At 36.1% G+C, this 27,341-nt stretch overlaps 2 protein-coding genes across 4 annotated transcripts in view; one reads left to right on the forward strand and one right to left on the reverse strand.

Moving 5' to 3' along the window:
- The window catches only part of MACROD2 (mono-ADP ribosylhydrolase 2), a 2,010,404-nt gene that overhangs the window by 1,652,461 nt on the left and 330,602 nt on the right, over window positions 1-27,341 (reverse strand). The gene's annotated exons all lie outside the window — the stretch shown is intronic.
- On the forward strand, window positions 13,274-26,838 carry FLRT3 (fibronectin leucine rich transmembrane protein 3). Of its 3 annotated transcripts, none has more exons than XM_047744578.1 (3): window positions 13,274-13,497; window positions 21,554-22,309; window positions 23,295-26,838. In XM_047744578.1, exon 3 carries the CDS (start codon window positions 23,338-23,340, stop codon window positions 25,285-25,287), a length of 1,950 nt encoding a protein of 649 aa, XP_047600534.1. In that variant the 5' UTR covers window positions 13,274-13,497; window positions 21,554-22,309; window positions 23,295-23,337; the 3' UTR covers window positions 25,288-26,838. The 3 variants fall into 3 exon arrangements, with proteins under 3 accessions (XP_047600534.1, XP_047600536.1, XP_047600537.1); XM_047744580.1 differs by having other exon boundaries at window positions 21,554-21,752; XM_047744581.1 differs by lacking the exon at window positions 21,554-22,309.

The following is a 27,341-nucleotide window of genomic DNA, read 5'->3' on the forward strand; positions in this document are numbered from 1 at the left end:
GACACTGGGATCATGACCTGAGCCGAAGGCAGAGGCTTAACCACTGAGCCACCCAGGTGCCCCTCTCCTTCTATTTTCAATGATAGCCTAGCTGGATATAGTATTATTGGCTGTATGATTTTCTCATTTAGTGCTCTGAATATATCATGCCAGTTCTTTCTGGCCTGCCAGGTCTCTGTGGATAAGTCTGCTGCCAATCTAATATTTCAACAATGGTATGTTACACACTTCTTGTCCCAAGCTCCTTTCAGGATTTTCTCTTTGTCACTAAGACTTGTAAATTTTACTATTAGATGATGGGGTGTGGATCTATTTTTATTGATTTTGAGGGGGCTTCTCTGTGCCTCCTGGATTTTGATGCTTGTTCCCTTTGCCAAATTAAAGAAATTCTTTTTAATTTAAAGAAATTCTTTACTATAATTTGCTCCAATATACTACCTCTTGCCCCTCTCTTTCTTCTTTTTCTGGAATTGCAATTATTCTAATATTGTTTCATCTTATGGTATTGCTTAACTCTTAAATTCTCCCCTCGTGGTCCAGTCATTGTTTGTCTCTCTTTTGCTCAGCTTCTTTATTCTCTGTCATTTGGTCTTCTCTATCACTAATTCTCTCTTCTGCCTCATTTATCCTACAAGTAAGAGCCTCTATTTTTTATTGCACCTCATTAATAGCTTTTTTGATTTCAGCTTGGTTAGATTTAGTTCTTTAATTTCTCCAGAAAGCGCTTCTACATCTCCAGACAGGGTTTCTCTAATATCTTCCATGCCTTTTTTTCCCACTTAGCACCTTGAGAATTGTCATTCTGAGCTCTATATCTGACATATTACCAATGTCCATATTGATTAGGTCCCTAGCCATCGGTACTGCCTCTTGTTCTTTTTTTGTGGTGAGTTTTTCTGCCTTGTCATTTTATCCAGGTAAGAATATATGAACAAGAGAATAAAATATTAAAAGGGTGGCAAAGACCCCAGAAAAATGTACACTAACCAAATCAGAGTAGATCCCAAACTGGGGGGAAAAGTAAGGGGGTAAAAAGAAATTAAATAAATATATATATATATATATATATATATATATATATATATACATACACACATATATATATATTAGACTGGTGAATAGAACAGAGCCACCCACTTGATTTTGAGTGTATTTTGGTCTCTAAGAAGAAACCACCTCCCAAAATTTTAAAGAAAGAAAAACTTGTATATAAACAAAAATAGGGGAAACACGATGAAGGGATGGAATATGACTGTAAGTTGAAAATTTTTAAAAAATTCTAAAAAAGGAATTGATGAGTTGTTTGGAAAAAAAAAAAAAAAAAGGGGTGGGGTTAGAGAATGTGTTCAGGCTGGAGAGTAGAAAAAAGCCCTGTGCTAGATTTAGTGTATATTTTGATCTATTAAAATAAATTGTATCCCAAGTTTTTTAGGAAAAATAACCCCACATGTATATTAAAAATAAGGTTAAATACAATGAAGGATAAAATAAATGATAAAATGATAAAAAATAAAATGACTATAATAATGAAGGTTTAAAAGATTTTTTTTGAAAGGTATTGTTAAGATAAACTAGTTAAAAGAGGAAAGAGGAAAAGTTAAAAAAATTAGAATAAGAAAAAATAAAATTAAAAAAATCCAATTTAACTTTGCAAGACTAAAGGGAGAAAGCCTTTCTCATGGGGAGAAAGCCATGAATTCCATGCATTGCTTTCCTTTAGCTCTGGAGTTCCACAGTTCTCATTGATTGGTGAACTTGGTCTTGGCTGGATGTTCTTGCTGATCTTCTGCAGGAGGGGTCTGTTGCAGTGATTCTCAAATGTCTTTGCCCGAGGTGGAATTATACCACCCTTGCCAGGGGCCAGGCTAAGAAATCTGCTCAGGTTCACTCTCAGGAGTTTTTGTTCCTTAACGCTTTCCACTTTCTGTAAAACTCTGGAGGATGGGAATGAAAATGGCGCCCTTCCAATCTCCAGCCCAGAGGAGCTGAGAGCTCAGGGCACCACTCCTCAGTACACCCTCAGAGAAAAGGGGTCAGTCACTCCCATCTCCCTGGTCTCTGACCGCACTCCAAGCTCACCGGGTCTGTGACCGAGCATTTCTGCCTCTGGCACATGGCCCCATTAGGAGTCTCCAAATCCAGCAGATTCATGACACGCTACTCCTCCAAAGGAGGAAGATGAGTCTCCCTGGATCTGCCACTTGTGTGGTCCCTGCTCAAAAAGCAGTGGCCCGACTGTGCCATGGATCACAGTTTAAGGTAACCCTGATGTGAGAGCCTACTCCTGGGCTCTGTCTCTGTAGCTGGCTTCCCTCCTCTGATACCTGGCAGCTCTGCCTCACTCAGACACCCCAGATCTTTCTGTGACCCCACGGGACCTCAGACCACACTGTCCCCAAGAGGGCTCCACCCCTGCTTAACCTCCCAAGTGACGTCCCTAAATGGAGCAGACTTCTAAAAGATCTGATTTTGAGCTCCACTGTTCCACAGCTTGCCGGGAGCCAGCCCCTTCCCCTGCAGTCTATCTTCCCGTGGTTTTGGATTCACTTTGCACATCCTAGCTTTCAGAAAGTGGTCGATTTTCTGTTCCTAGAATTGCTGCTCTTCTTCTCTTTGATCTCCTGTTGAGTTTGTAGGTGTTCAGAATGGTTTGGTAACTATCTAGCTGAACTCCTGTGACCTAATGTCATTTCAGTCTGCTACTCCTCCACCATCTTGCCTCTCTCTCCTCAAAAGACATTTCAGGACTCCTTTATATTCTTAAAAATTAATCAGTTCTCCAAAGGGCTTTTATTTATGTAAGTTATAATTCTCAATGTTTAATATGTTAGAAATTAAAACAAAACTTTAGGGGCACCTGGGTGGCTCAGTGGGTTAAAGCCTCTGCCTTCGGCTCAGGTCATGATCCCACATTGGGCTCTCTGCTCAGCAGGGAGGCTGCGCCCCACCCCCCGCCACCTACTTGTCATATCTGTCTGTCAAATAAATAAATAAAATCTTAAAAAAAACACTTTAATTTATAAATTCATTTTAAAATAACAATAGTATAGGACACCTGGGTGGCTCAGTCAGTTAAGTATCTGCCTTCGGCTCAGGTCGTGATCCCAGGGACCTACGATAAAGTTCTGTCTGGGCTCACTGCTTAGCAAGGAGTCTGCTTCTCCCTCGATCCCTCCTCTACCCACTTGTGATAGCTCTCTCTCTCTCTCAATAAATAAAATCTTTTAAAAATAAAAATAAAATATAAAATAAAATAATAATAATCCAATATGCATCTACATAAAAAAGTATATTATGTGGGGGGAGGGACTATTTCTCAAATAAGGAAAAGATATATTCAAAAGACACCATTATTTTACATCTCTGCAAGTCACTTGAATGCCTGGCATAAAAGACAAACTGGGTTTCTAGTTTTGCTTTGGCATTTTCAATTTGCTGTGATATCACAGGTCATGTAGTCTCTGTGAGACTCTACATGTATAAACGAATAAGAGTGAAAAAGACATATAGCATCTTAATATCACCATAAACATGGTTTTGATCTTACAGATCCTATGGAAGGGTCCCCACATCACTTTAGAAACTGCTAGTATATACTATATAAAAGGTTGATATTCACTTAAAATTCAGTAAAATAAAGACTACTTTAAAATAGTATCTGTATGACCATGCTACAAAAAATAATTTTCTGAATGCGATACAAAATGTACAAATTTTTAAGTTATGAAAACTTTTTTTTTAATTAAAACAGAAATAGGGGTGCCTGGGTGGCTTAGTAGGGTAAAGCCTCTGCCTTCGGCTCAGGTCATGATCCCAGGGTCCTGGGATCGAGCCCCACATTGGGCTCTCTGCTACTGGGGAGCCTGCTTCCTCCTCTCTCTCTCTGCCCGCCTCTCCACCTACTTGTGATCTCTCTCTGTCAAATGAATAAATAAAATCTTAAAAAAAAAACAAAAACCCAAAAACAGAAATATAAAGACAAGCCATTCATTGGCAGAAGACACTTCCAAGACAACCTTATAATTGTTATTAGGAACATATTTTTAAAACTGCTATAAATCAATAAGAAAAATACAAATTAGTCATGAGAATATAAGACAAAGAACATAAATCAGGCATTTCACAGAAGAGAAAACCCAAAGGGCCAGTAAACATCTGAAAGGGTATACAACCCACTGAGAACAAAAATGCCAAAGAATACAACAAAGAGTACCATTTTATGCTCATTAGATTGGCAAAAACAAACAGAAGCCCTGACAATTAAGGATTCACATACTACTTATGGGAATGCAACAAGCACTTTAGAAATATAGTAGACACTGCTAATTGCCTAAACACCATCCACTTTCCTTCTTCCTTCCTAACAGCATATTTTATTCGGGTATCTTCCTCTCAATAACATTCTTTGAGGGAAACTGGTCCTCTCCCTCAGCCAATCATCATGGTCTAATCTAGCTTTGTAAGTAAATAATCAATTTAGGCATTAACATGTGATTCAGTGTTAACCAATGAGATACAAGAAAAAGCCAAGTGGGGTAAGTTTCCAGGAGAAGTTTCCCTGCCCTTCAAAAGAAACAGAGAGAGCGGCTCAAATAAATAATCTCCAACATAAAAGAGAGTAAGTTACAACTGACACCAAAGAAATACAAGGGATCATAAGAGACTACTATAAACAATTAAGTGTCAACAAATTGGTCAACCTGAAGAAATGGATAAATTCCTGTAAACAACCTTTGAAAACAGACTCTTAAAAGAGAAAATTTGAATAGACCAATTACTAGCAAGGATATTGAATCAGTAATTAAAAACTTCCCTGGAACAGGAATCCAGAACCAGAGGGCTTCAATGGTGAATTCTATCAAACGTTCAAAAAAGATTTAATACCTACCCTTCTCAAACTCTTCCAAAAAAACAAAGAGAGGAAACATATCCAAACTGATGTTTAAAAGCTAACATTGTCTTTTTACCAAAACCAGACGAAGACACACACATACAAAAAAAAAAAAAAAAAAAAAAAAAAAAAAAAAAACCAAAAAACAGGCCAATATCCCTGATCATCACAATGTTAGACTAGATGTGAATCTGGATACAAACCAGAAGCCTCTGAAAGCTGCCCCCTATTCCTAACAGATATACTGGTGATTTGACTGTGACATGTGACCTCACACAAGTATCTTTCTTTAATGGTCATGGCTTAGTTGGGCCATTCTAGCCTTCTCAACAAGTGTCAGCTGTCAGCCTTCTAAAGCAGATGATTTCCTTGCCATGTAGAGAAGACCTTTCTTCAGTCAAGGGGGTACAATCCTGGATGCAGAGTAATGACTTGGGAGTCTCATGGACTCTCCTGTAAAGTTAGAACTAGAGCTTTGGGAAAGCCTCAACTTAGTTAGAAATAAACCAATTTAAATGAAACAAAGAGGATGCTAGTGAGTTGGATCAAGTGCATTAAAAACTGCAAACCATCTGAGCCTGAATAGCATCTGTTTCTCTTAGAACCAGAGAGACCACCAGAGAGTGCCCAAAACAAGCTTCAGGACTGGCACCTGCTATGCAATTAGTAGATATCAGCTGGTATTAGATGGAGATGGTAATACTGGTTTGTTAGTCAAAAAGACAGGATATAAGTATGATTTAAAAGTTCCTTATAAACATTTTAATGTTTAGTAAAAAAAAAAAAAAAACAGGATATAGATATATATAAAAATTCCTTATAATTACCTAACACTTATAATAATTTATTCCTACATTTTTAATACTTCCACTTTCTATCAGGAAGCTATTTCTACTTTGTTAGAAAACTATTCTGGAAGCACATAAGATTAAAGATATTTTCTCTAACCACTTCCAAATATAAGGTAGAAAGATTTGCTCACAAGGAACAAATAATCACAATGACAAAAACAATGATAATGATGATGCTGATAACTTCACTTACAGTGTCTAAGATATGAGTAAAATTTTTAATTTTTGTGGCGCTTAAAATTGTACATAAAGTAAAAGTCAAACAAATGTTTTAAAAAGATCTAAATCTTACTTTCAAAAAAAGTTTGACTACTGAAAAACCAATGTTAACCTAGTATTTTTTGTATCAAACCTGTCATTTATATTTTACTTGTCCTTTCCTCCTCTTTAGTCCTCCAACAAGCTTTGCTCTTTGTCAGTAAGATATGATCTGATAAGCTTATTTCTAGCTTGCCCTAGGGAAGAAGTGGAGGACAGAATTACATGGGGGCACTTGAGAGTGACACGCCTGTTCCCTGGGCTACTGAGGAAAACAAAGAGGGACTGCTTGGAAAGGGAGTCAAACAGCTGTATATTGCCTCTGTGTAAACACAGCAATTAAATAACTACCAAAAAGCTTCTGAGCTTTCTCCCAAACAAAAATGATTGACTTTAAAAAGTAATGCTTTTTAAAATACTTAATTCTACCTTTGCCTTTAAAAACAATTTATTAAGAATAAAAACTCACTAACGTACAAATAATTTTTGCCAATATTTGTAACTTCTAATAAGACTTGTCAAGTCTAGATTTTAATTTTTAAACACTTATGAACCTAGTAAAGCATCTGTAAATTTGTAACACTAACATATTTTAAATGTCAAGCAGAAAGAATAAAAACAACTAAAGAAAGAATTACAAAATGCTTTTAAATTCCCCCAATTTGGGGCACCTGAGTGGCTCAGTGGGTCAAGCCTCTGCCTTCGGCTCAGGTCAGGATCTCAGGGTCCTGGGAACAAGCCCTATATAGGGCTCTCTGCTCAGCAGGGAGCCTGCTTCCCCCTCTCTCTCTGCCTGCCTCTCTGCCTACTTGTGATCTCTCTCTCTCTCTCTCTGTGTCAAATAAATAAATAAAATCCTTAAATTCCCCCAATTTAAGGTTAATCACTTATAGTCCAAAGGAAGTGAAGCAGAGGAAACTATAGACATAATTTCATCTTTATGTGTCATGAATCATGCTCTGAAAGTTTAAATAGATTTGTACTTCATAGCAAATTTCCAAATGGTAAATGTGACTTAATTGTAACTTACTTTTCTTTGGAATAGATGATATTGTAAAACATTCACTTGGTCCCAACCTAATCAATTAAGAATATTTTATCCTCTAAAAAAATCTTGCAAAGAATTGATTCATACCAGTTCCCCAGCAAAAAGAAATACTAATCACAGTAAATCTGCTTCTCCTAGATGGTGCCAATGAGGTGCAGTTTCCGTAGTCATTTATAAAACAGATATAATATAAAACAGTCTTTGATTCTACTCTAACCACGTTCTTTCAACATTAAACATGTTTATGTACCTAAGTAATCTGGACTGCTGGGAAACAGCAATCCTTAAAAAAGATAATCTCAAACAGAAGGAGAACTACAGTGCTGGTTTCCAGAAATAATAAAAATCTGACAACAATTTCAGGAAATCTTCTTTTCAGAAGGTCTATTTGTGTACCTAAAATTAGCGCTAATACTCCAAAAATAGTGAAATAATAAGATGGTTGCAAGTGATGACAGCTTTGGTCAAGACTAGCAGCAACAGCCAGCTGTTAAAAGAGAATCACTTGGCTCCAGGGCAATGCACTTGTATATTTTGTAAATACCCATTTCAATAATTAGATATACACTCATCTGCTCTTATTAACTGTTAGCCATTCATCCAAAGCTATGTTTTATACTAATAATTTCCAAGGCTAAAGAATTTGTTCTTTGGTTGTAATTAAGTCTCAGAACCAGCCTTAGATACTGTTATCTCAAGGTCCGAGCATCTAGGACAGTAGGCAGAAGCATTTCTTAAATTGTTTCATTCCCAAAGATAAACTGTTAAAACACACTGCTCAATTTAACATTAATGGATTGTGCCTTTTGAATGGATCCTGGCCCCACTCATCACCAGGAAGATAAAAAGCAACTACCCATAGGTTTTAGCTCTGTCTTGGTAAGTGCTTTGTCAAATTTAGTAATGAACTCTTATATGCACTGCTTTATTGAAGTCCATAATAGTTGAATGAGGGTCCCCTATCTTCATCCTCACAAATGAGAGAACTAGGACTCAAAGAACTGAAGCTTTTTTCCCAGGGCCACACATAAAGTAAGCATCAGAGGGAGAATTCACTCACTCTGCTTAGTCCAAGTCGCCGTTTTTTCCCAAGGTCCATTGAAAAAAATAATCTCTTTTTTGCATTTTAAAACAAAGAGACAAAGATGACAGGACATTGGGAGTATGAAGGGGTCAAGGGTACAGCCTACTGCAAGCCAAGCGGGAGTGGCACAGTGCACCATTTACATACAGGCCATACAGAAGACGCACTGACGACGGAAGAACGGAGGGATCTGCAGGCTTTCAGTTTTGCCAGCTACCTCACCACATCACTTTTGGCTAAGTGCTAACCTATTCTGAACCCCAGATCCTCTTTTCTTTCCTGAGAGGCCAAAGAGGTGCTTTTTTTTTTTCTCAGATGGTTGTTTTGTTGCTCTTTTAAATTCCTTTTCTCCCCATTCCTGAAGTGTAATAGTCCAACTCAGGGTAGGGGAAAGAAGGGTATTCCAGAGGGTGGGCAGACAAGCAGTCAGGCAGGGAAATAACCACTCTGATTTTGCTTTGATTTCTATTTCAAGTCCTGTAATGACAGATCTCACTCCAGTGCTGTATGTTTTGGAAACATACTTAAAAGGGATATGTGATTGTTTTTAGGTACATTTTAAGTGTTGACTAATAAAAGGCAAATATCAGAAGAACAGTTTAATATAGCATTTTTAAACCTTTTAGTATTCTAAGGCATCTGTGACCTGCTAAAATCTAATTATTTCTCCAATACCCTTTGGAATTGTTCAGAAAGATTTGGTACAGTTTCTAACTGGTGCATTAAGCATCTGGCCTGACTTCACAGAATTACAGATAGCTGAATGTGCACTCTCTATTTTATTAACATCCCATAGGCTCATGTTAAGATGTAGTAGTGATATGCCCTGACATGCATCACTACCTGTTGACAGGAAAAAAAAAAAAAACTGGGCTAGACTTGAGAGGGTCTACAAATAGAAAATCTTTTAAAGATGTTTTGGCAATTTAAACAGAAACTCTGGCTTAAAGAAAAAAAGAAAAGGGAGGAAGGGAGGGAGGGAGAGAGGAAGGAGAAAAGAAAGAAAGAAAGAGAGAGAGAAAGAAAGAAAATGAAAAAGAGCAGCTCCAAGTTTATAAATTTATAAAACATGCCCAAGTTTCAGCATGTCAAGGCTTCTGAAAAATGAGCTAATCTCCAGCATCCGTCCCTTCCCTCTCAGACTAACAGTGCCCAATCTTCCCCTGAGCCATACCTCCATTTTCAGTCATGTGTCTGAAGAGGGTAGACCCTACCTACAGCTATTACAGGGGGCTTAAGCTCACCAACATACTCCCCCCTCCCCACCTCCCTGTCATAAGCTCAGGAATGAGAGAAATTGAACGCAGGGTTATATGCGGGAGCTTCTGGAGGTGACCTCTCTTCCCTTGAACATCATAATATGGGAATGTGATATGTGGAACTGTTACTGCCTAAGGGAAAAGCCTGGAGCTGCCAAAAGTCCACTGCATATAGCCTGTGGAGGCTGCCAGCCCTGAAAAAGGCAGAACACTGTGAGCCAGAGAGAAACTGTAATTTTGTTGACACATTTTAAGCCACCGTATCAAGCTTTACCTGAAGCCAGGCCATATATTTGAACTTCTCAGTTATATGAACCAATAGATTCCAATATCTGATTAGACAATGTGGCTTGGACTTTCAATGACTTACAACCAAAGAATTTTCAACTACAATAGCCCAAGGCATTTGATATACCAAAGCCTGAGCTGGGTTTTTTTGTCAGTTTGTTTTTTACCCAAATTTGAAGAGTTAATTCTCATGAAAAATGTTGAATGGAAGAAAAATAATAAAGAATGTTTCTAAGACTTAAAAGAATTTTAATACATTCTAAGATTAAATCACAAATAGCGTAGCAGCAGGTTGTCTGGTGGATCATCTACTCCTACTACCTTCTTTTATAGGGATGTTCAATGAATTTGTACACAATGAGTGAATGAATGAGTAGATGAATGAATGAATAAATGAATGAGGTACCTTAAGTCAAGACAAGTTAAAATTCCTGGATTAAACTGTTCCATGGAATAATTATGTATTGCAGTCACTTTCAGCTGGGAGTTGTTTACACTAAAAGAGGTTGGATTTATTGTTGTTGTGGTTGGATGCACAAGTAAATGGCAGAGCCTGGGAAACCTGATTCCAAATCCAATCTCCCCTGTTCTCCACTAGGGAATGCCTCAAATCCTCTCGCAAAAACAGAAAAACACAAAGTTCTTTGATATGACCAGTGTAGTTCTAAAACTAGGATGCAGTTCATTTTCAGGCCAACTGTTACAATCTGAAGTGATTTTTTTACACGCACAGCATTAGATTCACAGACTAGCCCACAAAACAGAATGAAACACAAACCAACAAACACCTTTTCAACCTTAAAACACCTACTAGAACTCAACTAAGTTCTAAATCCTTGGAAACCATGAGGCTATGAAAACCAGAACAACAGAAAAAAAAAAAAAATCAACAAGAAAATCTACTTGCTCATCTCCTCCCCATGCCCTGGCTACAGAACCACTCCAAAGGGAAATTAAGATGAGCATGAAAAAGCTGTCATTGACTGTCTCCTGTCTGTTTACCTCCCTTTGGGCACTCTTCTACTTCTTGATGTCCCTTTTTTCCAGGTACTCAGATGCCCTCATCTTAATAATGGCTGTCACCATTCACTGAGTATTTACTATGAGTCAGACACTGAGCTAATAAACTCAGGAAGATTTAATGATTTGTCTACAGTCATGTGACAAAGCCAAGATGGAACCCCAGTATGGCCTTTCAACATTAGACTGCACTGGCTCCTCCTCTCTGAGCTGAGTTCTCTCTGTAGGAAGAATCAGCCTCTCCTTTCCTATCACCAGTCTAAAGAGCATCAGGCTAAAAATTGCCTGTCTTCCTTCCCCTCAAACCTGGACAGCCATCCCTTTATTACAGCTAATCTCCTTTAGGTAACAAAGAAGGAAAGCAGCCTATAGTAACTCAGGGTAACTTTTAATCTTTCCAGAGATGTACATATTATTTTATTTAGTTCACCTCCAACTGGCAGAATTTTAGGCAGCTGATAAAAGCAGGAAACTAAAAAACAAAAACAAAAACAAAACAAACAAACAAGCAAAAAACACATTGAAGCAGCAAAAGAGTATATATTTGGACAGGGTAGGATGATGCGGACTATCTTAGAATTTGCCTCAAAATCAGTGCCTCTAGGACAAACAATATTTTTCACAGTCTCTTGGCTTTTACATTTTAATCCACATCTTAAAAAAAAAAAAAAAAAGAACAGTACATAATTGGCATTCAGTAAATTCTTGCTGCCTTTATTTGCTATGTGATGAAACCAAAGGCCAGAACACATGATATGAAGTCATATAACAAACAAATGGCAGCCTAGGGAATAGAAACCTCAGAAACTCCTAACTCCCAGGCCAGTACACCATCTTTTAGCTACCTATAACCAAAAACTGTCCATTCATCTTTCTTTTCAGTTTAAGGTCTGCCTGAATGGAAATACAACTGATTAAATATGGATATAAGCCCACAGTAATTTGGCCAACCAAAAAGTCCTTGTTAAATAAAACAACTCCCATCTGAAAATAGCCTCTAGAAAGAATTATTTCATAAAATAATTTAATTCATGTATTTTACAGTAACAGAAAAGAAAATTCACACTTTAGTGAGAGATTATGTTATTCCCACCTACCTCTCCCCCAAAAAGTCAGCAGCTAAATCTCAGCTTTAGTTGTGCTATCTAACATTTTTAAGAAATTGGCTTTTCAACAAGCATCAGAATTCTAAAACTCCTGGATGTAATGGGTCTGCCCTCAGTGCCAGCCAAAATGCAATCAGGGAACAATAGGGGTCAATATTCCTCTTATCAAGGGATCACCTTCTACTTTGATACCACCCATTCTTGGAGGGGAATTCAGAAGGTCAAACTGCTATCAAAAAAGCACATAAATAAATAAACTAAATGAAGCTAATGAAGAGACCATAACCAAATACTCCTGGGGAAGACAATTAGCTGGCCTCCTTCAGAAACACACATTCATAGAAACCTTTTTTAAAAACACAAAAGACAATGTTGTGAACCTCTAAAACTAAAACAAGTAGTATTAAGTTTAAGGAAATTGCCCTCCAGGTAAATATAAAAACAAAATTCTCCCCAGCGAGACTAAAAAGTGAAATGAACTTAGTGGAAAAGTATGGGCCCAAAGCAATTGTTGACCAAATAGTAGAAACCAGTTTATGAAAATCATAATTGAATCTTAAAGTCTACCATTCTGCTAATTAGATACAGACATTTATGTCTGTTTTATAACTGTCCAGTATTTATTCATGTACCAAAATTAAAATAAAATTATTTTAATAAAAGCAAAACCACCCATGAAAGGTTTTTTTTCTTAAGTTGTTTATACCTTAATCCATATTTAGAGCAGCAAAAACATACCATAAAGGAAAAGAATCTATTTATTTTTTCTACAACTTTTCATATTTAGGGAGGGTTCCCTAAATAGGAAAATATCTACTATCTGCCAGGTTCAAAAAAGATGGAAATAGTGGAAGTCTGTGAAAAATAGTTTCATTTCCTAAAACATATATAGTACAATAAGTTACTCATTATCCCTAGGAAAAAGAACTGGTTACTTCAAGGTTCTTTACCTTTTGTCATTCTTGTTCCCCTTCCCTTAAATACCTCAGTTATTTATGTGAATCTGCCTTCTACTCATTTGTCGAATAATTATTCACAGTTGGAGTTACCAGCCTTCAAAATTACAACACTATTGGAACTATTCAATAATGAAAATAATAGGATTTTTGGTTAACTTCTTTTTAATACATAGAGCTTACAAAACAAAAAGAACCTGTGTTTTCCTACTGTACTCTTAGAAATATCCAAACATGCTCGTTTTTATTTTTTTTTAATAAGCTGGCTACCACTACCTGGTTGTACTAAACTTCAGAAAATGTTGAAAATTCCAAAAAGCTGCCTACAAACCAAATGGCATCCCAGCTTGGCAGGCTGAGCGCCTCATTTTGGCTTCTCTCACTCCCTCTAGCGTTTGCAAAGCTCATCTGTTTATCCAGTTACCTCACTGAACAAGAGCTCGGCTAAGTCCTGCCCATCTATGACATCACCCCCTTCTTCAACCACTGCGAGGTGAAGCTTTAACTTCAGACTTGGAGGTGGGCTGTGTGCAGTAAACTGGAATGCTCTCCCTCGCTCACTCCTCAGTGTAGGAGTGATCCGAAGCAGGACAAGCTCTGCCTGCAGCTGCTGTTGGCTTTGTGTGGACTGAACGCGGAGCTTGGGAGAGGGGGAGGGCTGTTACTCCAGTTCACAGTAAGTGGAATTACAGCTATAGCAGCAGTATATATGGGATTGCTTTTTCTCGTCTTCCTGGTAAGTGTTTCCCATGTTTTTCCTTAAGATTGTCCCAGAAAGTTTGCTTGGTTTTTACTCCTTAGACAGAAATGACTTAGTACCATGAGGCATCAAAACATGAATGCTTGCTCTGTCACGAGTAAGAGCAATTTATGTGTGTGCGAGCCAGCGAGGGGAAAATTTGACTATATAGCCAAATGCAAGAAGTTTCTTAAAACCTTCTTTCATTAAAAAGTAATAATTAATGGCTATTTTCTGCTACGTAGAGTTGTGATTTGAAAACAGCCTTATGGAAAACCTTAAGTTGGAAAGTTAAATGTTAAATACTGAAGAATACAAGGCAGATTTTTTCAGAGAAAGGAAAGCGAAAGGTCTTGCTAACTTGGTGTGTACTGTATGTGTGGTATGATCACCAATTGCTGTTTTTACAACTGTGAAAGAAAATCAATAATCCCTCAGCCCATGAGTACGCAGTACATGAAAAGCATACATCTTGCTCACAGCTAGCCGAGCTACTCCTGGATACTTCTGTGCCTCTGTAAGGATTAACAGCTACACCTAGATTTTAAAGCCTGCTCTGCTATCCTGCCAGAGCTGCTTCAAGCATTTCAAGCTTGCAAATCTCAACTAGTGAATTCAGCTCAGAGGAGAGGGAGACTTTCTTCCCAACCATACCTCCCTCCCACCCCCAGGAGAACGCCAAAATCCACTGCTTGGGCAAATGTAGTATGTGACTAGCATAGTAATTGGCATAGCCTACTCAGAAAAACTAACAAAGCTCAGCGCGGAAGCTATGCCTGATGTATGCAGTGAGTTCGGGGTGGCAGGGGGGGAAAAATGAGTACAGTCCTCATCAAGTGGGATGTGCAGAGTATCCATTCAGTTGCAACTTACAATAAGAAAATTTTATATTGAAAGAAATGATTTTATACAGCAGAGCTTCCAAAAGTAATTAAATGTATCTTCTCAAAAAAAAAAATTTTTTTTCAATGAATTAGGTCTGAAACAAAATGGTTGCATAGAGGCAAAAAGTGCAACAGGCCTATATTTTTCAACATCTGGGGGTAGATATCTATCTATCTATCAAAATTAAAAAGGGGGAAAAAAGCCTTGATATTTGCCACTTTTAGAATCAGATTCTCGAATGCCTTTGACAAATAGCTATTTCAAATTTTCTTGAATCTGCTCTAAAATGCACATAAATGTTATTTTATTAGCAACAAACAGCATGAATAAAGCCACTTGAAAGGTGCATCATCTGTAGCAATGGCTTTCATTTATCCCGAGCAGCATATGAATATCCTGACTAGCATAAGGCATAAAGAATAAATTTGTCTCTTCTGAGATAACCATTTATGCCTGCCCCAAAGTGACAGATGATTGATACTCATCTCTTTTGAAATGAGTAAAGAATTAATCTTTTAAAAGTACCAATTATTATTATCACCATTACTACCAATATTAATAATGGGGTTTTAAACCCAAAGAAGATTAAATCAGAGATATGCTACTTAGTTTGCAAATACGTGTGTGTATACAACATATACACACCTAGTTACACAAACACATATATTTATTAGCCTGAAATAAAAAAACAGAGTTACAAAAATGTAATTGTATGTATTTATATAGGAAAATCACATCCAATTTTTTAATAGAGCACTGCCAAATCACATCAAATCCAGGAATCAGCAAAGATATTATCAAATAAACATAATGAATTCATTAATATTGTTCTTCTACAGTAACCATCAGCTATTAATTGAGCTTTTCATTTCTCTGCCCCCCCTTTAAATCAATGATGATCAGGTTCAAAATGCCCAACTAAATACTTCCTAAACATTAACATTTGTGAAATACATAATTGAACAGCAAATAAAGTTTTTACAAAAAAGAAAAACAGAAATTTTGTCATAACTGAATGTGGCAGCAAAATAGAAGGTATGTTTCTTTCGCTTTCAAGTGTTAATTAAGGAGCCTCCAATTCTATCAAAACTTTTTCAGAGCTAAATGAAGCGGTGTGAAATAAATTTGGTTGAAATCTTGTGGCTGTCAGACTTTGTTAGCAAGCTATTAATTATCTTTACCCCAGTTTCTTCTCTAGACTATATTGCCCAATCAAATAGAAACTCCCAATTACGTTCAGCATCTCCTGCCTAGGGACACCAGACCCTAATGAACACTCAGTGTCTCCAGATGAAAAATACAATTATCAGCTTTAAACATGCAAGTGCACTGCGGAGAGATTTGTCTGTGCTTTTCTTGGCCACACACCCTAAGGCTCCCTCCTCTTTCTGGATTATTTTGAACAATTTTAAACCCTACAAAAATCAGTAGCCGAGAACTTAACTTATGTTAATATTATATGACTGTTTCTTCTTTCTGCTTTTTATTTTTGATATGCCAACTTTATACCAACACTAAATTAAATCTGGTCACTTAAAGAAAAATTTCAGTGTATCTTAACTTTTCCCCCCTTTATTAAGGTGGGTGGGCTACATACAAAGAATGTGATTAATGACAAGATTCAGAGCTAACTTAAAAATTTTGAATTAAACCACCTTAAGTATTTTTGTTCAATCAGTTTACTTAATAGCATTATAAATAATTGTTAAAGTCCCATGAAGACCACTATAAATGAAGTCAATGAGGGAAATAAGATTCAGTAATTTTTCAAAGGCTGTAATTTCTTCCCTCCTTTTCCTTTCATTCCCCTTCCCCCCCACCTCCCTCCCACCTTTTGCCCTAGAGGCCTTCACTGCTCTTCTCAACGGGAGGCTTTGTTGTAATTAAACCAGAGAAAAACTGGCCGGCAGCAGCCAACATCTGACTTGCGGCTTCTGAAAGCAGTGTTCTGGTAGAGTGTACCACCCCCCAGTGGGCAAAAACTCTACAGTAAATCTCTCAGCAATATTAATTCTCGAAACTACATTTTTCTCTTCAGAGCATAAAAAGGGCTGTTTCTTGACTTCTAATATTCCACCATTTCAAAACTTATCATACATCGACAAACCAATTTCCAAGGAGATGATTTGTAAATGTCTTCTGAAAAAAGCCTTCTTCCTTTTAAGAACCAAAATAGGGAATATACATTTCAGAAAGCATTTTCCAGTTTCAGACTGCAAATCAACATCACTAAATTTGGTAAAACATCACACTAAAAAAGAGTTTTGAAAGCCATGTTTCTGTTGCATAGAAGAGCAGGTTTTAGGACATCTACGTGACTCTTGACGAGAACTGCAGAGAAAACAGATTTTAAGTCACAAAGGAATGAAATACAATTTCACCAGCAGCTTAAGTTCATTTGTTTTGCATATACATTATCTTTTTCCTAGACCCAAAATTAAGTGTCAGGAATGTCTAAAAAGCTCTCTCCAGGTATTAGTCTCTTTAAATGAGAGGAGAGAGAAATTGCTCTCACTTGATGAGACAATGACAGCTTTTGTTCTTTATTCTTTCAGTTTTCATGTGCACAAGTTACTGTGGCAACTTTGAAAAGAAAACCCATAGACCACATTTGGTTAAATACCATTTTTAAAGTGTGCCTTTGGACTGTGGATTGATCAGTTTATGTGTTGTTGATTTTCTTCCTCTTCATATGCTTTACATCAATATTACCCTACGCTGAAATGAAGAGACAAAGTGTTTTATAATTTGGGATGGTCTCATTGACCAGCACAGTGCTTGGCACACAGTGGACACAAAAATTTGTTGTATTCGTGTATGGAAACTTGAATATTAGAAATTTAAAGCATATCAACCAGATTGTACTCACAAACACTGAAAAAGGAACGTTAAAGTCTGCAATGGGAAAATGTTGGTGATTTTTAAAAATATAGGTTTAACTGCAATTGCTCAAAGGTCAACATAAACTTAAAGCTTGTTCCCTGCTCTCAGTCCTCTACTGCTTTACGACCCTCTAAATGTCTCATTCATTCATACAAGTCTTGGTTCTCTAATTCATTTAGTATGGCTTTAAATATCACAAAAGGAAGAAGCATCCACTGTCATGAAAGATAACCTCCTAGTTTGCCTTTTTGTTTAAGGATGCTCGATTTAATTTTAAAAGCCAGTATAAATGAAGGAGAATTGAATTCATTTATCACAAATCTATTGAGAGAAAAGAATCAGTAACATAAAAGGAGAAAGTAAAAATCCTTTGCTTTGGAACTTTTATCTCCTATTTTGCATAAGTAAAACACAGCCTTCTTCAGGCTAGAAAATAGTCTGGATAAAACCAAGTATGAAAAGGCACACTTGCTTCTCTGCCGCTCAGCAAACCCTTCAGACTTCATGACTCTCAAGAGGGGAGTTAGAGGTCCTTCTGCTTGCCTGGCATTAAACAAAAGAATTGGAACTTTCCTGAAATCTGATGATCGTGGAAATTTTAACTACCAGACAGGCTGCTTAGAAAGCATTTTGCTGTCACTATCAACTAACCTGATGTACTCCAGTTTTTCAGTTTGACCGTATATGTAGCTTATTTTAAATACCATTTGTCATTAAAAGACTTAGCATTCACAGGTTGATCATTTTGTTGTGCTTTCTAGCAGCAGTTTACCCCTTCATAAATAAACTACTTTCTAAAACTGTAAATTTTGATTATATAAATTCCAATTTAACTACAAATATTCAAGACTTGGATAAATCTGATTAAGCATCTGTTTTCTTCATTCTCAAGGTTTTATTCAAAATAATAATGCAATTAACTTGGATTAAAAGTTCTACTTTTAGATTTGATATTTTTTAAAAGGTTCCATCAAGATACCATTATGTGAAGCAAATCATTAATACTACTCTTTACGAAAATCTCAAAACTCTGTACTCAATTTAAGATTTTTTTAAAATAAGCAATGATTTTGAATTGAAATCAATTTAAATCAAAGGCAGCAAATAAAGGATTTAGGAAGTTAGTGCATATTATCAACATATAATCTTAATCTAAGTGATCGAAACATGAGAATACATTCTCATTTCAAAAATCCCCACCTCTAAAATATTGTATAACAGAAATCATATAAACATGCAGATTGCCTCAAATCCTTGACTGTATGTAAATGCCAGTTTTCTATTCAATAAAACCTCTTAATTTTTATATTAGTTTTCCTAAAATATCTCAAAATGATAGCATCCTTATGTATTTTATACTTTCTTAGGTGTATTATGGAACTAAATTGGAGGCTTTTAACAGACTTGATGATTACATTATAAATGCATACTTTTTTAACTCCACAATTTTTGTTTATAAAAAGAAACTGACAAGAAAGATCCCTATTAAAAATCTGATTTATCAGTGAGGTGATTATGTTGTTCCTTTTGCCACAGTTTTAAATTCTATCTACTTAGTAATGATTCCATTAAAAAACGGTTTAAAACATTCCTTTAACTAGGGTCCCATTTATGTTTTTTTTCCCAAGGTACCCTATTAATAATATTTTTCTAAAAGATCAATTCCTTTTCATTCAGAAGTAATGGCCTCTTTTCAAGCCTGTGCAGACATAAAGGCTTCTGAAGTCGATGCTGTGGAAACCTGGCCACAGTGTCCATACCAGTAGGGCTCATTTTTCTTTTTATCATTCACAATCAGCTACCACATCTCTGTTGCGTGAATATGTAGAACTAGCTCAGAAAAGGGGAAGTGTTAGAATGGGGGGCAGGATCACATATTTTAGATAGATTATTAGAGCCTTTAATATGCAAAACAAAACAGCTGTCTAGCACTGTAGTTTCAAATATAAAAAGGAAGGAAAAGATATAAAACGCAATCAAACATGAACTGTTTTGAGCTTAAAGAAAGGGAGTAGGAATTTTGAGGGAATCTTTATTTCTCAAAGAGTATCCTCTCCAAAGAAACCTGCTTGATAATTTTGCCTTTTGTTTTAATGTAATTTGGGGAAAAGAGAATAACATTTTCCAAGAATTTAATGAGATTTTAGGCTGTTAATCCCACAATATTACCACTGTTGTATTAATGACAATGTGAGTTTGCATATCAAACAGAGCAAAAGCAGTTTTACAGATGTAAAACAAGAAAAATAAACAAATTAGTTGTCTTTTCACACCAATTTAGAATTTTTTTTTTTCCATTCTCTCTGGGTTAAAAACATAAAAATCAATACATATTCTTAGAGCTTGATTTCATAAAATGTTTATAGTTCAGATACAAACTCTATCACTAGTTATCATTATGATCATCATCTTGGACATACTCTAGGCTGACCTGATTTGGGAAACAGTCAACAGTTTTTAAATTCTCATTCATCAGATTCATCTCCTCAAGTTTAAAGTGTGTTCTGGAGTATGACAAATGCCTGATTATTGGTAACATTTTAAGCATGTTCTCACCAGTGATTTTTATCATAGTTTTTAATTAGCTTCTAATGCAGTTTAACAAAAGTCATTGTTTCCTTAGTTTAAATTAACCACATTATTTTAAATGTTGAATAATTTTCAAGCTTAGAAAATATTTAAAGCAGATATTTTTTAAAATAACTCTGTCATTATAATTTCAACAGCTCGATTTTTCATTTTTACATTCCATGAAAGCAACAGTTTTCAAGAAAATACACTGTTGAAATTTAACAATAATGAACAAAGCCCTAAATGTATCAGAGTAAAACCTCACTTTGAACAATAAATCATTTAAACTTCCCTCTGTGGGCATTTTGCAAGATCCACTAGAGACTACTTTATCCATCTGCTAACTGCTATTTTTGCTTCAAGTTGCTTAAATAATAAATTAAATGGATCTGTATTTTTTTTTTTAAGTTTCCTTCTGTTAATGCATTCTATGACAGTGTTGATATTTGGTAGCAAGCTAAAAGACAATGAATTTTCAAATAGAACCAGAAACAAATTTTGGCCTTGTTTAACATTCACTTCAGTAGTATTTGAATTCTGGAACAGATGCTATCCTTGTTGGATGCTAGGTAATTACTGAGGGAGAAGCAAATTGCATGTACTGTAGTCCTTAATTTCAGGGTCAAATATTTCCATGATACCCTAATGCTCTCTACATGTACAGAAAGCCCCTGAATGGGTCACCCTGCATAACAGATATTGATGCTACCCACTTCCCCACGACTACTCCCCCCCAAAATCTTCATGGATATTAGGTAATGGGCAAAACAGTCATCATTAAAATCATTGTGGGGGGGTGGTGGTGAAGCCTTAATTCTTCTTTCAGAAATGAAAAATATACTTACTGGAAATTGGTGTGTTCTGTTCGAACCTAGAGAAAGCAAAACCTTGTCAGGTTTTGATATGCTTTCCAAATGGTCATTATAAGGAGATAGATTGACATAGGGTCCTTTCTATTTCAAACATAGATTAAAACAAAAGAAAATTAAAATTGTTTTCTCCTGAAAAACTAATAATTACTTGAACATCTGTGCAACCTTTTGGCCAAGAACACCTGAGTAACTAGAGTTTCAAGATCATCAACTAGTCCTCAGAAATACCTTTAAGGAGGAAGGTGATGACGTTCACATTCTACAACTGGGAAAATTGAGCCCCACAGGAAGATTTAAACAAGGCACGGAGCAAATCAGAAGAAAAAATTCCAAAGCAAATTCTTTTCAAGTCTTTATATTGTAGACTGTATGACTTTGTAAAACCATGTTCAGAAATCTCTTAAAAGTTACCATGGCATTTGTCAAAAATCCTTGTTACATATTTGCTCACCTCTTTGACATATACTTGTTTTCTTCTTTTTAAACATTTAATCATTTTATATCTAAGATTTAAAAGTAAACTTCTAGAAATTGGCCTGAACTGAATTCAAAAGCCATGGAAGGCAATTACTGGTTCTTGAATGAAGCTTTCCTTCTGTGTTTAATTTAAAGTGACATTAACAGTCAGTTAACAGTAGAAATTATCTGTTTGGTGACAATCTCAGCTTTAGCTCCTACTTTATTTATATAGTAAAATTGGGAAGTAACAAACAACTTTTCACCAACTACTATGTTGAAAGATGTGTTGCTTAAAAGATAAACTGAAATTAAATTTCTAGGAAATCTCTTTATCGTGTTAAAGTTCATTATTAATAGTTCATTAAAACGTTTTGCTTTCACAGGAGATGCTCAGATCCAGTACATTTTAAGGAAGAGAAATGTAAAGGAAATCTAGTATGCTTCCTTTTTTTTCCTATGAAGAATATTTGAATTAAGTTTTACCTCTTAAAAAAGAATACCTATTCTTCTATAACGTGACTGCACCAGATATTCTGAGAAAGCAGCAAGAAGCAAAAGCTGGAAATAGCTATTTCACAGCAGGTAATCATACCTCAGGATATAGCTACTGTACAAAGTTTATACTTGGATAATCCTGGATAGGAATAAAGGTGGGGGGTAACTGACTGAAAAACCTATTACTATACAGGCCTTAGCATCATGAATGGCTTTCTTCATGAGGATCTGAAGTTACTATCTCTGACCACATTGCACAGAAGAGCCAATAAGAATTTTAAAGAGAGCAATTTCTACTAAGGGAATTAAGCTACACAAAAGGAACCTTCACACAGAAACTCTATCAGAAAAAAAAAAAAAAAGTGCATAGGAAGCCATGTGTTCTACATAGTAACAGGAAGCTGAATTGTTTCTGGTTCCTATTTTAATGAGCTTGCCCACCATGCTGAACTGCAGCTGGAATGTTCATTGACAACAGCGAGCCTGATCTGGAGGTGTGTGCGGCATAGGATTACTTGAACAAACAGTGAAGAACATTTCCAAGGACTGAACAAGAGTTTATAAGTCCCATCCCCTCACCAGGAAAATACTATATGCGCATTGGATTTTCACTCACGCAAAATTTATTCACATCATTCAATAAGGTAGGAAAAATATTAAAGTGTTTTATTTTCATGCCTGAAATTACAAAGGCTAATTAAAACATAAAAGTGCTGAAGACATCCTGTTGTACAACAGATTAGTCCAAATCTTTAACTCTCTAGCCATGGAGAAAAGTTTAAAAATATTCTAGATTAGAACCTGAAGAATGATAAATGCATTGTGAAACATATTATAAGATAGAACATAATAAAAAGTCTGCATAAGGCCATTAAGTCATATAGCATGAAACATATTAAAAAATGGGAACAAAAGAAAGAACTAGTTTAATATGAAATGGAATTTTCCACTTAGGTTAGCTGGATGTATTATTATGTGTTCTTTCCTTCCTTAAAATAGATGAAAAAGATTCCTTCTGATTTCCTTGTTAGAAATATCTATGTAAGAGTACTTAATATTAATAATCAAAGAAAAATACTAACATCAATAATCAAAACAAATTAATGACTTTACTAGGATTCAGAATCTTAAGAGGTATCTATTAACTCACTATTCCTGAATACTAAGAGGATACATTTCTACAACTGTACCTGTAAGAAACAGACATCAAATTTTGATTTTTAAAAACAGTAATATTATTTCAATACAACAAATCATATTCCTATGTGTCAATTCATTATGAATATTAAGAAAAAATTAGAAAATTGATTAGCTTGGTCAGTGACTGGCTATAGAATTGATATCAAACATTACAAAAATGCTCAATAAAACTTTTGTTAAATTTAACATTTCAAAATCAAATGGATTTGGGACATGATACTCCTTAATTTAATACTACAAACATTTACGGTAAAGAGATTATGTGATCATGTTCACTGTTAGCTTGCAATAAACTCTACACACGCAGAAAAAAAAATTAATACATTAAAAGTGCGTTTATACATATTTTAGTTTCTACATCTATTTTTGAGTACTATTTTAAGTATCCTCACCTAATTGTTTTCTGTCTTTCTTTTCACTCCATTTTAGGGCTCTGACGTTACCGTGTACAAAGACCTCAACACTGCTGACCATGATCAGCCCAGCCTGGAGCATACTCCTCATTGGGACTAAAATTGGGCTGTTCCTTCAGGTGGCACCTCTATCAGTTATGGCTAAATCCTGCCCATCTGTGTGCCGCTGTGACGCAGGTTTCATTTACTGTAATGATCGCTTTCTGACATCCATTCCGACAGGAATACCAGAGGATGCTACAACTCTCTACCTTCAGAACAACCAAATAAATAACGCTGGAATTCCTTCAGATTTGAAAAACTTGCTGAAAGTAGAAAGAATATACCTTTACCACAACAGTTTAGATGAATTTCCTACCAACCTACCAAAGTATGTAAAAGAGTTACATTTGCAAGAAAATAACATAAGGACTATCACTTATGATTCGCTTTCCAAAATTCCCTATCTGGAAGAATTACATTTAGATGATAACTCAGTGTCTGCTGTTAGCATTGAAGAGGGGGCTTTCCGAGACAGCAACTATCTCCGACTGCTTTTCCTGTCCCGTAATCACCTTAGCACAATCCCCTGGGGTTTGCCCAGGACTATAGAAGAATTACGCTTGGATGATAATCGCATATCCACTATTTCATCACCATCTCTTCAAGGTCTTACTAGCCTCAAACGCCTGGTTTTGGATGGAAACCTGTTGAACAACCATGGTTTAGGTGATAAAGTTTTCTTCAACCTAGTCAACTTAACAGAACTGTCTCTGGTACGGAATTCCCTCACTGCTGCACCAGTAAACCTTCCAGGCACAAACCTGAGGAAGCTTTATCTTCAAGATAACCACATCAATCGGGTGCCCCCAAATGCTTTTTCTTATCTAAGGCAGCTGTATCGACTTGATATGTCCAATAACAACCTAAGTAATTTACCTCAGGGTATCTTTGATGATTTAGACAATATAACCCAACTGATTCTTCGCAACAATCCATGGTATTGTGGGTGCAAGATGAAATGGGTACGTGACTGGCTACAGTCACTGCCTATGAAGGTCAATGTGCGTGGGCTTATGTGCCAAGCCCCAGAAAAAGTGCGGGGGATGGCTATTAAGGACCTTAATGCAGAACTGTTTGATTGTAAGGACAGTGTAGTTGTAAGCACCATTCAGATAACCACTGCAATACCCAACACGGTATATCCTGCTCAAGGACAATGGCCAGCTCCAGTGACCAAACAACCAGACATTAAGAACCCCAAGCTCACTAAAGATCAGCGAACCACAGGGAGTCCAGCAAGAAAAACAATTATAATTACTGTGAAATCCGTCACCTCCGATACAATTCATATCTCTTGGAAACTTGTCCTACCTATGACTGCTTTAAGACTCAGTTGGCTCAAACTGGGTCATAGCCCAGCATCTGGATCTATAACAGAAACAATCGTAACAGGGGAACGCAATGAATACTTAGTCACAGCCCTGGAGCCTGATTCGCCCTATCGAGTCTGCATGGTTCCCATGGAAACCAGTAACCTCTACCTATTTGATGACACCCGTGTTTGTATTGAGACTGAAACTGCACCCCTTCGAATGTACAACCCTACAACGACCCTTAATCGAGAGCAAGAGAAAGAACCTTACAAAAATCCCAATTTACCGTTGGCTGCCATCATTGGTGGGGCCGTGGCCCTGGTGACCATCGCCCTTCTTGCTTTAGTGTGCTGGTATGTTCATAGGAATGGATCACTCTTCTCAAGGAACTGTGCGTACAGCAAGGGGAGGAGAAGAAAGGATGACTATGCGGAAGCTGGCACTAAGAAGGACAACTCCATCCTGGAAATCAGGGAGACTTCCTTTCAGATGTTACCGATAAGCAATGAACCAATCTCAAAGGAGGAATTTGTAATACACACCATATTTCCTCCTAATGGAATGAATCTGTACAAAAACAATCACAGTGAAAGCAGTAGTAACCGAAGCTACAGAGACAGTGGTATTCCAGACTCAGATCACTCACACTCATGATGCTGGAGGCCTTGTAGCAGACTGTGTTTCAGTTTTTTTAAACCTAAGGGAGGTGATGGTAGGAACCCTGTTCTACTGCAAAACACTGGAAACAAGAGACTGAAAAAAGCAATGTACTGTACATTTGCCATATAATTTATATTTAAGAACTTTTTATTAAAAGTTTCAAATTTCAGGTTACTGCTGCGATTGATGTAGTGGAGATGCCTGAACACAATTCTATATTTTAGTATTTTTTAGTAATTTGTACTGTATTTTCCTTGCAAATATTGAAGTTATAAACCATTTACTTTGTGTTCTACTGAGTAAGATGACTTGTTGACTGTGAAAGTGAATTTTCTTGCTGTGTTGAACAATCAGGACTGAGTTCACATAAGATCCTTGTAGTATAAGCACAGGCCATTTTTCACTTTGGTATTAATAAAATGTAAAAAAAAAACTGGCTGGATGAGAAAAATTAAAGTTCAAAAAATAGTTATGAAGTAATGTCCAACTATTCAATTTGTATTATCCCAGTGGTATTCAATAAATTAAAATATTTGTGAAGTAATGGGCAATATCAAACTTGCTGCATATCTCCATTTTTACTCTAAGCAAATTAGATATCCTTAAGAAAGTAAGCATTATCTTCTGAACTGAATACATCAGCTGGCATAAAGGAGTGTGAAGTCTGTTATTAAAACCACTGTTAACAAGGCTTTGAGAATAAAGGACTTCACAAAATCAATAATGTGAGCACGCTTCTAAGTTAGGGGGAAAATTTGTACTTAGGAAACATGAAAACTTAGACTTTATAGTATAATGAACACAAACACCAGAATTGCATTTTGGTTTTGCCTATACCATCCTGATTTTTGAGAAGTGAATTCTAGAGACATAATTGTTAATGTTTATAATGTTTTTATCATAAATGATTTCAAAAAAGAAACACTTATACGTATTTAAAAAGGTAGTGTAACCATAAGCAATTCCCCTCAAAAATGCACAGAAAGTAGTACTTTAAATAAGGAAGAATTTAAAAGAAAAATAAATGCTAGAAATCAAATTTAGATCTGATTTATGTGAAATGTTTTAACACTGTACATAAAAGTTCAATTTACTTTCACAATGATCAAGAATACTGCCCATTACTGTCACAGTTTTCCACATATTACATAATGAACTTGTAACATTTCTTTCTAGCTTCCTACTGAATTGTGAGCTATTACTTGTTTAAAAACCACATCATTCTTCTGTTGCCATGATTTTTTTTTTCCAACAAAAAAACCAAAGTGCATTGTACGCCCTTTGGCCAGTCTTGTATGTGCCTTGATCCAACGCTACATGTATTCAGCTTTTAAAATTCGACAAATTTTTCATACTTCCTTAAATATGAAAAATTATGGTCTTATTGCTGAATAAAACAAGAAAAAGTACAAAATAATCGTGCTTGCTTTTTCGGGATTATATTACTATCACTGAAGTAGCAAATTGCCCAGCACATTATTCCTAAGCACCCCCATGTATTTTTCTAGGCATAAAAATAAACGTTGGCTACAAATAAAAAAAAAATAGCAATATCTTGAGCTTGTGTATCATTTTACTTTAAAGAGTTCAGTGTTCCATGCACAAACTAATTTCCTAGAAGTGTTTTAGAATCTGTTTTGCTTATTCACGCCAAAGATGGTAAACTTCAGAAGTGGTGCTGTGATCTTTCTGTCTTTCCTACGCTGCTACCATTGTCCTGACTGATACTTTTTAAGGTGATCTTTGAAAAACTAGTATTTTTTACAATAGCTTTTTGGTAGTGTGAGTTGGCATTAGAGGTTTTAGAATCCCAGATCTACCACTTACTAGGTATGTACTTAAAAACAAAAACAAAAACAACCCACTTAGTTTCTTTATCTATAAAATGGTGTGTGTGGGGGGGCGCGTTGCTATTTATTAGTTCCACCTGAACAAAGGGTTGTGGTGAGGATGAAATGACATGCATGGAAACTGCACAATGTTCAAACCAATTTAAGTTACTACTTAGTTACTACTAAGTTACTACTGTAGTTCTTAAATTATTACTA

The sequence above is a fragment of the Lutra lutra genome, chromosome 9 (genome assembly GCF_902655055.1).
Source record: "Lutra lutra chromosome 9, mLutLut1.2, whole genome shotgun sequence".
Lineage (NCBI taxonomy): Eukaryota > Metazoa > Chordata > Mammalia > Carnivora > Mustelidae > Lutra > Lutra lutra.